At 37.6% G+C, this 15780-nt stretch overlaps 1 protein-coding gene across 1 annotated transcript; it reads left to right on the top strand.

Annotated features, from left to right (window-relative positions):
• Window positions 1-4329: 4329 nt before the first annotated feature.
• LOC113329049 lies at window positions 4330-6821 on the top strand. Its single transcript, XM_026576023.1, has 2 exons — window positions 4330-4610; window positions 5080-6821. The coding sequence occupies exon 2, from the start codon at window positions 5080-5082 to the stop codon at window positions 6457-6459; it is 1380 nt and encodes a 459-aa protein (XP_026431808.1). The 5' UTR covers window positions 4330-4610; the 3' UTR covers window positions 6460-6821.
• Window positions 6822-15780: the final 8959 nt, after the last annotated feature.

Genomic DNA, 15780 nt, shown 5'->3' with positions numbered 1-15780 from the left:
GAATCCCCTTTCAGGCATCTCTTTTGTGAACTTCTAACCACCATGAGGACAATCTTCTTTTCATGACCGGCAAGCCACCACCAAGCATCGCCAACTGCATCCTCCTTCCACTGCCATCTCCATTCAGATCCAAGATCTCATTGATGTTGTTGTATGCACAGAAAACCAATATGTTCGGCAGCTGCTAGCTTGAGAAATGCAAATTTCTTCTTCTGTTTCGACCAAAAAGAGATGTGGTAGAAAATACCACAGAATAAGCCACGTCCCCCTTTTCATCTTAGCCATTAGTGGGCCGTGCTTGGGTTAAACAAGTGAAGGCTGCTCTCGTCCCCACTACTCTGGACTGTACGTGAACTAAGGGAGTGCAGCAACTTGATAGTTCGCAGGGATGCCAATGCCAGTGTAGTCACAAACTCCATTTTAGCTCCAACTTTATGCGTTTATTCTTCGGATGGTCTAATTTTCCTGTACTTTCTACAAAAGCACTAAAATAGTGTTATTAGCCAAATATCGAGTCATATCTAATATAAATATGGGTATAAAATGTATCACTTACGTACTTATCATTGGTTCAATAATAGTCAACCAAAAGGTTAGCCATTTGAGCATTTCATACCAACCACTTTCTTCACCATAACTAGTTCAAACAACTCACATGAACTAGTTAGAGAGTTGTTCAAGTGCAAGTAAATCTCATGTACTACACAAGACACAATTGAAGAAAATATTATTCGATTCACATGAATCGGTTCATGAACTTTATAGCCACGGTTTGCAAAATCATTCCTTCGTCTTTATGAGTTAAGTTCAGAAATCATCTTTAGATATATAACCTATACAAGTTCGCATACTAGGTTCGCGGACTTGAAGTACTGGAAAGAGTTTTCAAACTCCAGCAGAAATTCTCGGGTTCGAAAGCTTCGCTGGTTCGCGGAATGGATTCGCGGACTTGGTTCACGCAACACAGTTTGATAACTCAGCAGAAATTCTCGGGTTTAAGAACTTTGGCAGTTGGTGGACTGAGTTCACGGACTTGGGTACTAGCCGATTTCCAGCATGGGACTTACGCACATATGTATTTCCACAACATACTTATGTACACTATAGTTATGCAATCTAAACTCTCATTCCAATCATTGAAACATTCTTAGAGGACATTATGTTGTTGTTACACTATTTATTGTCAAAGCAATTTTCAAGATGATCGAAACATACATAACTTACGTCACTAGGTAAAGAAAAACATGGTCGAAGCGAAATGCTTACCAACTTATATTTCGAGATATAGATAGGCGAGGTTTACTCGGCTCGAAATACCAAATGTGTATAATCTAAGTCTATATATATAGCATACGACTTTTGTCTCAAGAAGTAGGAGATAGAATAGATAGACTTTTGAGTGATAGATAAGTTCAAGTCTTGAAGTTCCACCGGTTCCTTGATTAGTTCTTCTTCTTGTATGATGAATCGCCATGAAGTCCTTGATCTCAATTACACTTACTATCCTAGTCCACGACTTAGATATAATAGACTAGAAATCAAGACTTATAATTTTGATCACTAACATTGACAAACATGCTTGAGATAGCAACGCATGCGAGTTTGACCGAGCAGTGCTCTAACAAAACTAATCCCTACACCTCCTATGTGATACTAGTTGGTTTTGCTAGAGTCGGTTCTCCTTTAAACTTAGGTTTCTTCTCGAGACCCTGTAGGTTAACGACTGAAAGACTTCTTTGGGATTTTGAAGACAGACGAAACTACTTCTCTCGTAGTTGAGCGATCTGATCTTGCCATTTTCTATCGTACGAGTTCAATTGAATAATTGGCTTGAGATTATATCTCCGATAGGGAAAGATAAAAAGAAATCACAAACATATTCGTCTCATCGTTTGTGATTCCGCAATATCTAGTTTCGCTACCATACAATTTAGATTATTGTGAGGTGATTCGTAATTCTAGGCTGTTCTTCGGGAATATAAGTCTGGGTTATCGATTGGTTCCTGTTTACCTTGATTTTATCAAAAGACGGAAGAAAACTCTTAGGTTTATCTGTGGGAGACATATTTTATCTATCATCGTATACTTTTCTTTGTGATACAAATTTGTTTACTAAGTTCTTCGACTTTGGGTCGTACCAACTCTTGGTTGTGGGTGAGCTCGGCTAATGAAATCAAGTGCATAGCATCCTACTGGGATCATAGACGTAAGGAGCGCAAATGTACCTTGAATCAGTGTGAGATTGATTGGGGTTCAACTACACTCCAGACCGAAGTTAGTTTGTAGTAGGCTAGTGTCTGTAGCTTCTTAATACAGTGTAGTGTTCAATCTGGAATAGATCCCGGGGTTTTTCTGCATTTTCGGTTTCCTTGTTAACAAAACTTCTGGTGTCTGAGTTATTTCTATTCCACATTAGATTTTGTTATATAATCGAAATATCACAGGTTATGCGTTAAGATCAATGAATTAGAATATCCAACCTTTGGTTGTTGATTTAAATTGACTGATACTTGGATATTGGTCTGTGGTACCATCCAAGTTATCTCTCTTGTATTTGATAAAGACTCGCAGATTTCTATTTGCTTGAGTGTAGATCAAATCGAGAGATCGAGATATTAACTCTTTGATATACTTTTTCTCTAGATTGAATCTGACTGTCTAGTTGATTCTCTAGAAAGTATATTGGAGTTAGTCCATACATATTGCTAAATCGAATTATTGAGTGAGGTTGTTAGACCCCCGCATTTTCACTAGCACGACAACCTGCTCAATTAATGTAGTAGTACGTTGTTGGAGCTTAGCTTGTTAGGATTCCAGCTAGTTAATGTAATACTCTTTATGAAATAACAATAATAATAATACTTTTTCCACTATTACTCGCAAATACACTAAATACTTAGATAAGTGCCTACATATGGATATGAGTTTGGCATTATGGCCCTTTCAACCCTCGGTAAATAAGGTAAAGACACTTGTACATTTTCGAGAAGACTGAAGAACTGTCCGACCAGTCAAGATCCTAACTGAAAATTAGAGGGCTCTCTTTCTCATGGACTTAGGTATCATTATTCATAAAGGTATAAAGGTATTGGTGACCAACTTGTTTCTAGGCTACCAATAAACTCTTTGTACAAATGACTTTGTTCGTTCGTTCAATAATAATAATAATAGTAGCGAAAGAAAGATGCAGTATTTATTAGTGAACCCTAAACTTTTTGACCAATAAAGAGCATTGTAAGATGTGTTTGTTAATTATTGGCCTCGTTTTTTTCCTACTATAGTGGTAAACACATCTCCTTTCGTCCATAGTGGGGACGAGAAGAAGGGGATTGATTCCTACTAAGGTTGGATCCCATTTCACCAATTTTCTCTATGGACAGAGCTGAGGTTGAACCTTGTTGATGGGTGGCACATAAGTGGAGCTAGAAACTTCACTAAGAAGAAGCAAAGTATCTTTAGGGAGCACAAAATAACAAAAATAAGCTTGGGTCCCAAAATATTAGAAATTCTAGGATTGAAAGCTAGTTTGGGAGGATGTGCACTTACACTACACTAGCTCCGCTTCAGGGGTGGAGGCTGGATTAGCAGCGGATGGGTCTGACCGTGCCTTATTTAAAAAAGAAAAAAGAAAAAAGAGGAGTTCATCGTCAAATCTATGCTATCTTGACTAAGAGCATCTCCAACAGAGGAAAGATTTGTTTATTTTTAGTAGCACATAGGATTTTATACCCCCGTTTGGCATAAATCCATCACCGATAGTAGTGTCCTACAAGTTATGAAGGACCAATTACTAAATATGAAGGTGTTCAAGAAAGTGTTATCTACACCTCCGGTTACACCTCCACATCATGTTTTTAAATAATTTTCTCTAAATTCTAAGAGTTGAAATTCACACTGTTAAAGATGATTTATTTACGGTTTTCTACCCCATAAATAAAATGACTAAATAAAAAATACACATAAGATTTTTTTGCACCTTCTCTTAAAGATGCTCTATAGCGAGCCGTCAGCTCTCTCCAACCCATCTTCTATAATAATAGTAACCACCTAAAAGACTAGTAGTAATCAACAGGCTCAGTAATTGTTATCGTTTCCCAAATGCTTTTTGCTGAGAAAAGAAGTCAGTTAGTAGCAAATAAGAGTAGTAAAACTGTATTTTCCATGGCAAAGTACTAACTAGTAGGGGTAAAATAGTAAGTCGGTTGAACAGAGTAATTGTAAGTAGTAATAAGAACTAAGAAGTAGTAATTATTCAAACACCTAACGGTCCTTTTTTATTCAATATATAATGTGTTTCCTTCTTAAAAAAAACGGTCGTTTTTCTCAACGAAGAACAGTAAACCCTAGGATTTGATTTGTCTCTAAGATATCAAATCGATATCTCTAAATCAAAATTAGAGCATAAATTTCTTTTTATTTCTTTCTCTCTCTCAAATTAGAAGATAAGATCTCTCAAAACCTTGTTGGGATTTCAAAATTAGTGCAATCGCTTTTCAGATTAGGGCAATATTTGTTTTTGAAAGGGATCATATTTCTTTAACTCGAAGCTGAAGGTCTTTAACTCGAAGACGAAGGAATAGAAATTGTGTGTAGCACAGAATTTAATCGAGGTAATAAAATTGTTAAATTAAGTTTTTCTTTCTTTCTTTCTTTCTCTCTGATAATTGGGGATTTGAGAAAATTTTGGGTTTTTTCTTTCTTCATAAATTAGGGAAGATTTAGAAACCCTGATTGATTAGATCTTTCTGTATTTTATTAGGGTTCTTGTAAGGAGAACCCAAATTGGGGATCTAAATTCAAAATTTTGTTTATTCTTAGATTAGGGTTGTATTTATTTGGGGATATGTTTTGAAGATTTTTCGGTAGGAGAATTTAGTGCATGATTCGTGGAAACATCAATCTGACTCGTTTTTTACTTTATAAAGAAATTATTTTTACTTACATTAGGGTTTGATTCTTTACATGGAAAGCACAGTAATAGGAGATAATTAGTTCTGATTAGTAATAGGAGTAATTAGTTCGGAAACATGAATCTTTTATTAGGAAATAATTGAATTATTAATGTATTTTCTCTAACAGATGGGTGATAAAGAAGATATTGATGAAGAGGTGAATCAGAAGTTGTGGATGTTAATAACTGGTGATTTAATTAAATTGCTTGATTGGGTAATTGAAATTTTGGGAGTTGTTACAGATAAACTGGATAAAGATTTTACCAATGAGTTTGTAAAACTAGAAAGTCAATTGGCTGAAGCATTATTATCTTACCTACATCTAGTAAATGCGGAAATGGCAAATAGACTTAGATCAGATTTAGAGAAAGATGATGTACATTTCAACAGTATGATGATTTTATATGCTGCGAAAAGGCGTGGGAATTTACGAATTCATCTTGAGAGAATCCGCCAGCATTTTACAGACTTGGAGAAGGATGATTCGTCATTATATGAGCAGAAATTTTTAGATGGAATGGCTGACTCCATCGTGTTGATTAAAACGGACCTATTGGTTTCTCAACCAATGAAGACCAATAAAGAGATAGATATAGATGGGAGGAAGCTAGTTGTGGATTTATTGCGATTATCGCACATTATACTACCTATCTTAGAGGAGCTGAATCCGTTTTATTCCAACCATGTACAACAATTTGGTGATGAAGATTTAAAGCATGCCAAGGAAAGTGAAGAGTTCCTCTTACCTTGCCTTTCCGATTTAATTGAAACATTGATTGAGTATCTTCACCGTTTCAAGCAACTACAAAAGCTTGACGAGAATCTATACAAGTTTCACAAGTTAACAAATCGACAAGCATCGTTAAGGGTTCCCAATCGTCTTGTGAATGAAAAAGTTCTAGAAAATCGTCGTAACGTCGTTCGTCTACTTGGGAATCTACGCAAAAATCTATCAAACGCTACTGACATCTATCAAGAAAGGTGGTCCAAGCTCTTGGTTCAACTACTGCAAGCTGTGAAGAACGACATCAGAACAGCATCTTCATCTCCTCCTCCATCATCTGCTGAGGATGATTCTTCTCTTGCTCTCGAATCTCCTGCGTATGATTCTTCTCCTTCTCTCGAATCTCCTGAGGATGATTCTTCTTCTTCTCCCGAACGCCGCCAGAAGGGTATTCCTCAGAAGGGTAGTCCTATAAAGCGGGCTTCTATTCGTCGATCTCATAAATGTAGTGATGGCGAGCTTTTGAAGATGGCTGATTACACTCCAGATGAGAAGTTTCTTGATATTGACATTCCTGAAATGAGTAATACTTCTGTGACTCCTGACTTTGAGGCTGCTCTTCAGCAAGTGGACATCCCCAATGATTGTTCTCTATTTGGACTGTCTAATCAAGCCAATCAAGCGGGTGAATTTGTTGAACCGTCGGAAGCAGGAGCAACACCACCAACAACAACATCAGCAGTGGCATCCCAGGAGCCCAGAAACAGCTCAAGAACTTGTTGAACCGTCGGAAGCAGGAGCAACACCACCAACAGCAACATCAGCAGTTGCATCTCAGGAGCTCGGAAACAGCTCAATTTAGCCGAGAAAGCTCTTTAGGAGAGCAATAGGAAGTATAATGAAGCTGATGAAGCTACTAATCAGCTAGAGTTGAATATTATATCAGGAGATAGTTTTATGAAAAATCAGAATGAGCTAATTGTTCCTAGTTTAGCCATTCTTTTGTTTCTTTTTTTACTATAAATTGAAAATATAACTGTAACGTTTTTGTAGGTTTCAGGACTTTCGCTTTTTTCTTTTTATGAAACATATTTCTACCGATGAATTCTTCTGCGCTTTCTTATCACTACTGTAATGGATTGTAAACAATATTGGTGGATAAAGTGTTTTTATTGTCTAATATAAGGGTTGTTGGTTGTTAATTTGAATTAAGATGATGGTGTCGAGAAGGAAGAGTCAATTTTAGTTTATTTTCAGATGTACCGGCTGATGGAGATCCTGCTAAGAAGATGGTGTTCGAGGTCTGTTTCATTTTCTAGCTTATGATGGTGTTAACTAATTTTGTATTTAATGTTACAGGTTTTCCATGATGTTGTAATTTCGCGAGCACTTTATACAGGTAAGTCATGTCTTTTCGGCTTCATGGACATTCAGTATTTGATCTGCACACAATTTTCATTCTTCGTTCTGCATGCTCGTCTGATCTGCTTACTTACATAAGCCATGTTAGGTAGATACTACATGGGATTCCCAAACACATATCATTTTAGGTCCTAGACCGAATGATAGCACCAGTCCGTTTAATCTGATTAAGAGTTTCAGATATAATCCACGTGTTTTGCTATTTGTGTGTGGCGAGAGAGAGAGAGAGAGAAATTTGATGGAGTTTTTGATATAAACTTGTTCATGTAAATTATTTGGTTTCTTCCTGTTAAAACAAGCACCACTCTGTCCGAATATTTTAGTTTGGCTATTTGCACATTTTTGGAGACTGTCAGGCTGAGCTTCTGCTGCTACATGGTTTCAGGAATTTCTAGACTGCCTGAGATTGTTAACTAGAACAGATAGATTTCCTGTACTGCACGGTCTCGTTTTAGTGGGCATCAGGAAGCACTATGTCCGAAAGACTGACTGGTTTATTCAGCTCCTTTGCATCTAAAGTCTATTCAATAAAAAATGCTTGAAACTTGTCCTTATGTACCCAAGCGCTTCTAGCTTATCATATGTGATGTGACCTTTCCCTGCTCTACATTGGAAGGCATATGAGCAAGACATGAATTTTCACGCATTTGATTTAAATTATTCTGGTAAAGATTGTTTGCTTGGTCATCTCTTGTGATTTTGTGATTGAAGCCTTTTCAGAGCAGGAGAGGCTCTATTCTTTTTACTTATGTATTTGCTTGTTGTTAAACAGGAAGCATCAGCACGTCGTATTTGGTAAGCTTGTCCAAGGACGTGAGACTCTAAAGAAGATTGAACATACATGTGGTGGTGAACTGAAAAGGGAAAAACCGAGTATACAGTATAAATTTTCAACTCTGGGAAGCATCTTGAAGGTAAAGATTTAAGAAAAGCTGTAAACTCGCATCAATTTATTTACAACTATTTGTTGCTGTGAATCTTCATTCTAATTTCTTCGTTCAACTTTCTATCTTCCACTACGTAATAGGCCTAGAATTTGTGTTATACAGCCTGCTTATGTAAGTTTGTTTGATCTCCTTTGCTTTACTAGTATCTCTCCATTCCGTCACTTCTTTCTGATTCTTGACAGCCTATTTCTGTAAATTTTCTTGCCAAACTCCATCAGTGTATCCTTACATGCCAAACATGTTTCAGCTGTTATTTGACTAAATGCCTTGGTGGCAAGTACCCATAAGGCCGGCCATAACACCAAACATTCAACTATTTTGTGTTTGGCGTTTTAATGTGACTGAAGGTGTTATCTCTGTATCATATCAAATGCTTCAGGTAGATTATCAAAAAACCAATTAGTTTGAATTTTTTATTGAGTTGAAATATCTGCTTCTTGGAGGTTTTGAGATCGGCGGAACTTTTTCACATAGGTTGGGAAATCCCAGTTGGTATAGTCAAGCATCGGAGTGATTTTATCTTAATATTTTCCCTTTGGTTGTATCCTGATTTTGGTGTTATCCATGGATGAATCATATACTAATGCGCAGGGGTCTTTTGACAAGAGGTTTGGCATCTAAGTTTAAAGAATAGTGAATGTATAATGTTATCTTTTTTTTGCTCGGTAAAAAGTTAAAGAGAGAAAAAAGATATAAAGACAACAACAAGGAGGCAGGAAACACCTCCCAACCATCAACAACCAGCTGATAAAAAAGAAGAACCTCGAACAAGAAAGCAAGGTTCACATCCACCCTCACCCGACAACACTAGGTTGGAAAAGTTTTTCTTTCCAATTTACAACTATGTCATGTGAAGTGACACCTATGAAGCAAGGTTCAGTAGAACCCCAATAATAAGTTTGAAGTAGGGGTGTAAATTCGGGCAGGCCGGGCCGCCCGGTCCAAAAACTAAGACAGGCCGGGCAGGCCAGACTTAATATTTATGAGCCCGTAAATAATTTCAGGCCGGGCAGGTCGGGTAAAAGTAGATAATTTGCTACCCAAAGACCTCCCAAAGACCGCTTTTTATACGGGCAGGCCAGATCGGGCCGGACATGCCACTATTTTTTTTTTCAGTTTAAATTTTCAAATGAACGATATTAAATTTATTTACTTTTAATACGATATCCTTTCCTTTCTAACATTGCATACCGTAAGTGATAGTATTATTTTATATTTAAATTACAATGACAAATTTTAAATTTTAGCCTATAATAATTAATTAATTAGAGTACAGTAAACTTTCTATAATAAGAAAATATATTACCATTAATGTTTTGAAAAGGTTAATTATAAGTAAAAACAACTATATATTTTATTTTTCTTGACACAAAATTGACAATTATAAAATTGTAACGTTTAAGTCTTTTTAAGAGGATATTAAATGATTAATAGCACATAGAAGGCTTTCAGGCCGGGTACCAGGCCGGGTATCAAGCAGGGCATCATAATTAATTGCAAAGCCCGGGACCGCCCAATAAATAATCCAGGCCAGGCCGGGTGGCCCATGACGGGCCATAACAGGCTTTGGGCTACTTCGGGTACAGGCGGGCTCGGACGGGTACAGGAAGGCTGAGTATTTTCGGGTATTACTTACACCCCTAGTTTGAAGCTTAACAGACGTTATAAGATCGACAACTTCCTTAGATTTGTCTGTAAAGGTCCTTGCATTGCGCTCGTTCCAAATACACCAGAGAATGCTTGTAGGCAATCGCTTCCAAATTTCTTTTCCTTTAATGGAGAGGTCCCAACAATCCCAGCTGGATATCAACTCCCTGACTGTGATATGGATAATTCTTGGCTTTCCTGCACAATCTAAAAAGAAATCCCATATTTGAAGAGCAAAGGGACACTCAAGAAAAATATGGTTAGAGCTCTCAGGAGTACATTGGCAAAAAGTACAAAGGTTACTAATAAGAGAGCCGTTAGAGGTTACAATGGCAGAACCTCTCTTTTGAAGGTTATCCAAAGTAGGCAGTCTTTCTAAAACAGCTTGCCAAAGGAAGAAAGCGTGCTTTTGAGGCCAAGCTTTAGACCAAACCCTGTTCTTGGGAAAAACGTTATCAATTCTACTAGTTGAGACTTGCAAATCGTAAGCAGATTTCACGGTGAAATCGCCAGACTTTGCACCAGTCCAAACTAAAACATCTTCAGCATCTCTATTTGAAGACACAAGATCCAAAAGAAGTAAAATAATAGTTAACTCAGTTATTTCGGCATCATAAAGACGCCTGTGAGAAATACCAAGATCCCAATTAACCCCATTTTCATCTACCATATAAGCATGCATCATTAATATATTTTTACTCGTAGAGATTCTATAAAGGTTGGGACACATCGAGGCTAAAGTTCCTTGAGCGTACCATTTGTCTGAATGTATAATGTTATCACTTGTTATGGAGTAGCAGAGACCAAGTTTAGCTGTTTAGGTGACCCAAACAACCGTCGGTGTTGTCTCCTTAATCTCAGATCCATCTGCAGTTTGCAATATGGGAAACTCAAATAAGCTTAGATTTTTGTCTTACAGATTGTCCCTGAGGTAGGCATCTGCTCTATGATAATTGGAAACTGAATTGATTCAGTTCAGTCTTAGTTCCATTTCATGGGTGTGGTTTTGGAATATTCTGGGGTCTCTTTGCTCTAGTCTAGATTTCAATATGCTGAGTTCTTGGTCCCTAGAAATGTGTGTTTTATCTGCAGGCCCTGTAAATTTGTATTTTGAAACTGTTGTATGCTTATTATACTGTTTTGTCATGCGGATATATTGGTGTACTATTTCGCTTATATTTGTGAAATTGTTTGATTTGACAGGATTTCTCGCGCAGACCTTGCTTGGATATGATGTCATGTACAACAATATTGATATGATCCGGTATGAAAGTGAATAATTGGCCCATGCCGACTCTTTTTCTTCTTCTTCTTTTGATACTGCGCAAACAGGGTCCAGGCCGCTATCTTAACCCACCAAGCCGGGCCAGCCCCGCGAGCACCTGGCCTACCCCACTACACTATTGTTACTATTAATTAACCCTCCAAAGAGGGTCGAACTTCAGGCCTACGCATCCTGTAGGAACCACATTTGAGACCTAGATAACGAAGGGTCAAAAGTCAACAAATTTCTACTCCTTTAATTTGTTAAGTCATATGAGATTTCACGTCTCACGGTGAGTGTGATATTCTCTCAAATTAAATTAGATAAAAGTTTTGGGCATTAGTAATTTTGGAGAGGACACTTGACGAAACTCTATTGATCGGGACATTAAAACATGGATTACACTTTGTTTACACTCTGTATTTAACTGGCCGTTTTTAACACCGTTAGAAAAAACGTCGGTGGACAATACTTTATTAGAATTTGTGCCTAAATAATTTGTTACACTCTGTTTACACCGAATACTTAACTGGACGTTAAGTAACACCGTTAGTGTGGACGATACTCCCGTCAAACTCTAAACCTAATTAATACAACCTAAACCTAAAACGAACTAAGCCTGCCTCCGTTTCGTCTCATCTCTTCCTTCTCTTCTCTCTTCCTGTATGGGAAATAACAAACGACGCAAGGAATTAGTTCGGATTGTTCTCTAAACAGTTCCTTCACAGACACGGGCTTCATTTACTTGGAGCTACCGGTACTTGGTTCTTACTTGACATAGCTTTTTACAGTTCAAATTTGTTTCAAAAAGACATATTTAGCGCAGTTGGATGGATTCCTACACCAAACACCATGAACGCCATCAAAGAAGTGTATAAAATTGCCAGGGCACAGACATTGATTGCGCTTTGTGGTACAGTTCCCGGATACTGGTTTACGCTTTTATTGATGTTATTGGGAGATTTGCATTTCAGATGATGGGTTTCTTTTTCATGACTGTGTTCATGTTTGCTCTAGCATTTCCTTATAATCACTGGAAACAAAGAGAAAACAGAATTGGGTTCGAAGATGATGGTTTTCGGAAGAATGCTTCTACTTGCTGGTAGTTAGTGGTGGTTGCAGCGGCGCCGATGCCTTTGCTGGGATTAGGGTTTTAATGTTTCAAGTAGTGTTTTACAAATGGGTCCAACAATCCGGGTTGGAATGGACTTTTGTATTCGTTTTTTTTTAAACAACTGGGTTTGCCTTCAGCATTGAGGCTTGGGGTATTATTTTATTTTTTAGCATACGGGATCTATCAATTTTGATAGGGTTATTTGGGGACAAAGCTATTCACAGGTAGTGCAATGTCATTTGGGGCTTAATTACAATTTTTTTGGTAATTGGCTTTTTAGTTCTTGATGGTTTTATTTTGCTTCTAAATTCTTTAATCTTAATAAATTTTCCTTTTAATCAAAAAAATGTTGTAATCCGACCGAAAATTGGATGTTTGCAAGGTAGTCAAGGTACTCCTAAAATTGGATTTAGATGGCAAACATTCTTTGGAACAGGCCCAGGCAAAAATCTTTCGAAACGGGGTGAGGCGAAACCGAGCCGCACAAACCAGAAATCCTAATATGTTTTGGGACGCGGCGAGGCGAAATCGAGCCACACCAAATCAAAAAATCCTAAACGACCGTGCGGGGCGAAACCGAGCCATACCAAATCCAAAATGCATCGCAAAGGTGGGGGCGAAGCCCCAAAAAAAACAATGTTGAATAATTTTTGAGTGCGCCCGATGCGTAGCACGGGCATAAAATCTAGTACCATCTTATCTCTTTTTCTTTTTTATGCATGCCCGTGCATTGTAAGTACTAAAATATGCCCATTAAATGGTAAAATCATACCTAGACCATATCAAACCTGTAAGGAAAAGGATTAGGATGCAGATTCTCTCCTGGGCGAAAAATACAGGTTGCTCCCACACCGTTTTTGTTTTCCTTCTTCTATTTTATTTAGTTGCGGTGAATCACATAATGTAAAAGACACTTGATTGATTTGTGAACACACAAATTACGAAGGCATCCGAATGCTCACAACCAATCATCGTAATCTAGAGTGATTTGTGATGATGATAACTTAGTGTTGATTCCTTGGCTCAAAACCTTCGGGTTTATCACAGCCTCATCTAACAACTCCGTGCGAGGCGTTTGCGCATGGGATATAGGTAAAAACAAAGAAAACAAAACATATAAGTAAAGATTCATGGGGTTAGGTAAATATAAAGTGCTGAAATATAAACGAGACCGAGGTTTACGTGGTTCAGCACTAAGGCCTACGTCCACGGTGTTTGTTGTTTCACTATATTCTTGACGGTTACAAGAGTAGTCGAATGACTTTTGAGTTTACAGGTCTTTCTATCGTAAAGGACTAACTTACACTCAAAATTCTTCTCTCTCCTTCCCTTCCTGATTTTTCCGATCCCCCTTCCTCTTGGTGGAGAGGGGGTATCTATAGGGTTAGAGTGTGGGACCCATCTCTGAAGGCCGTTGGAACCTTATCTTCTTGTGTTTTGTGTCCATCACGCAGGGGTCTTCGTTGGTAACTTCATCACGCAGAGTCATCCTCGTTCGTTCCACGGGTTGATCGACACGTATGCTGCTCAGAGTGTTTAATGCGGGTAGTTGAGGCACCTGCTCGTGTCAGGCAAGTGTTTTCTGCCTCTGTCACATCAATGTCAGTACATCTTCTCTCCATCGTTGATCTTGGCTTCTTTTGGGAATGAGATAAAGTAACTCTTTGGGAGTTATTTGGTGCTCCGCAGTACAGCGTGTTACCGGAACATCCTTTAACTTCTACCCTTGGATTGTTCGGGCAAAGATCCCTCGTTGATGGGATGGGATTCTTGGTTATGAGTGTGTGTCATCATACTTTGATGACCTTGTCCGCATGCCCTCCATGTATCTTCCTATGTACACGTGTTTGATGATGAAATATGTGCACACATGATTCATACACATGTCCAACTTAACCTAGAATGATTAAATGCCTTGGTATTTCTCAAAGGAACCGTGAGGATGATCCTAGATCAAATTTCAAAAGCGATTGAGGCTGGAATATTCTAATTTGTTGTTGACAGAGTAAGCACAACGCTATTTTCAGGCTTGACAAAGCCCATCCGGTTAGGGAGACGAATACAAAAAACGAATGGAGATGTACCATGTGCCAGAAATTAGGTTTTCCACGCTGAAGGCGATTCTGAATCGCAAGTTTTAACATCGAAGGCAGACATGTATATCTCTCCGACTCCCACTCCTCTACGGTTTAATATTAAGTTTTAACTAGCTAGTGGGGCGGTGAGCCCATGCAAATGCAATAATAATAATATCAGACGCTTCAAAAGAGAAAGTTCTAGCACATAACTTTGCTCAACAGAATCTACTGAATACTAACTTTCGTACATTCCAGCTTTCTTTCGACCGACATAGAGCTACCGATACTACTGGGAGTTTAAAGATCATTATTGTGATCTTCATAATTAAAAGATTAATCATTGCCCACTACTTCCGTTATATATACAAGTAGTGTGAACGTGCGATGCACGTAGGCAACATTATTTTTTCTTAGTTTGCTTCTATTTGTGAGAAAAATAGTACTTTCACTTTATTTTTCAATTTGGTTTATTATTAGATAAAAATGAAAGAAATGAAAATATCACTTTTAATGAAACGGAGGCAATCTTTCGTATCCGCAATTAAAATCTATAAGTAATTTTATAGTATATCAATGAAGTATTTGAACATCATATAGGCAACATGTAAAAAGTATATATGCTCTTCCAATTTACCTTTAAATTATAGACATTTTTTTTTTTGGAGAGCTACAAATATAGAGGTGTAAATTGGGTTGTGCCAGCATGAGCACAGCCTAGCACAACACGCTAAAACTTGAGCATAGCCCAGCCCAGCCCAGCACGTGACTTAGCCCAACACGGCACAACACGTTAGTTAAATGGGACGTGCTGGGTTTGACTAATTAGCACAGTAGCACAGCACGCGATACGGATAAGCACGTGGCCCAGCCCAGCACGTTGAGAAAGCACGTCATAACATGTACAAATATACCATATAACAAGGCATAATACATCACATTTTTTGTATATTTCACAAAAGAGTCACTATTCTACCTAGTTTTTAACATTTTATGATGGCTTATTATAACAACACATATAATACCTTAATATTTGGAAAATATATTTCAATATCGTTGTTATAATGTCGTCACCTATTTTTAACTAGAACATTAATTTACATAACAATAATCCAATTTTATATTTAATGGGCTATTTCTTTTTATTGAATAAAGTTGTTAACTTTACTTGAAATAATTTCAAATGATATGTTGTCTAATTAAATTCTTGGGATAATGTCCGACTTAATATATACATTAACTCATTAAGTGATTTCAAATTATTTATAGCACGTGTGCCAGCACGGCACAACGCGACAGGTTTATTCGATGTGCCTAGCTTTTGACTAGTAAAGCATAGCACGACACAACACGTTTATATCGTTGGCACAACACGGTACAAGGCACGTGAAGCACGTGACTTCGTGTGTCGGGCTGTGCTGGGCCGGCACGTTTTACACATCTATACAAATATATTAAAAAGTAAAAATTTGATATAGTTGTTTATACTCGTTGCGTAGGTGATTTAAAGAGCTTTCCAAATATATAAAATTCACAAAAAATCGGACGTGACATTTGGAAGACATGAAGTTTTAAAGTATTTATCATCATTTTTATAAAAATAGCATTCTCATAAATAAACGATTTCACATATTA

Source organism: Papaver somniferum, chromosome 1 (assembly GCF_003573695.1).
Source record: "Papaver somniferum cultivar HN1 chromosome 1, ASM357369v1, whole genome shotgun sequence".
In the NCBI taxonomy this organism is placed as follows: Eukaryota; Viridiplantae; Streptophyta; class Magnoliopsida; order Ranunculales; family Papaveraceae; genus Papaver; species Papaver somniferum.
The sequence above is the reverse complement of the archived record's forward strand: the minus strand, read 5'-3'. Positions and strand labels throughout refer to the sequence as shown.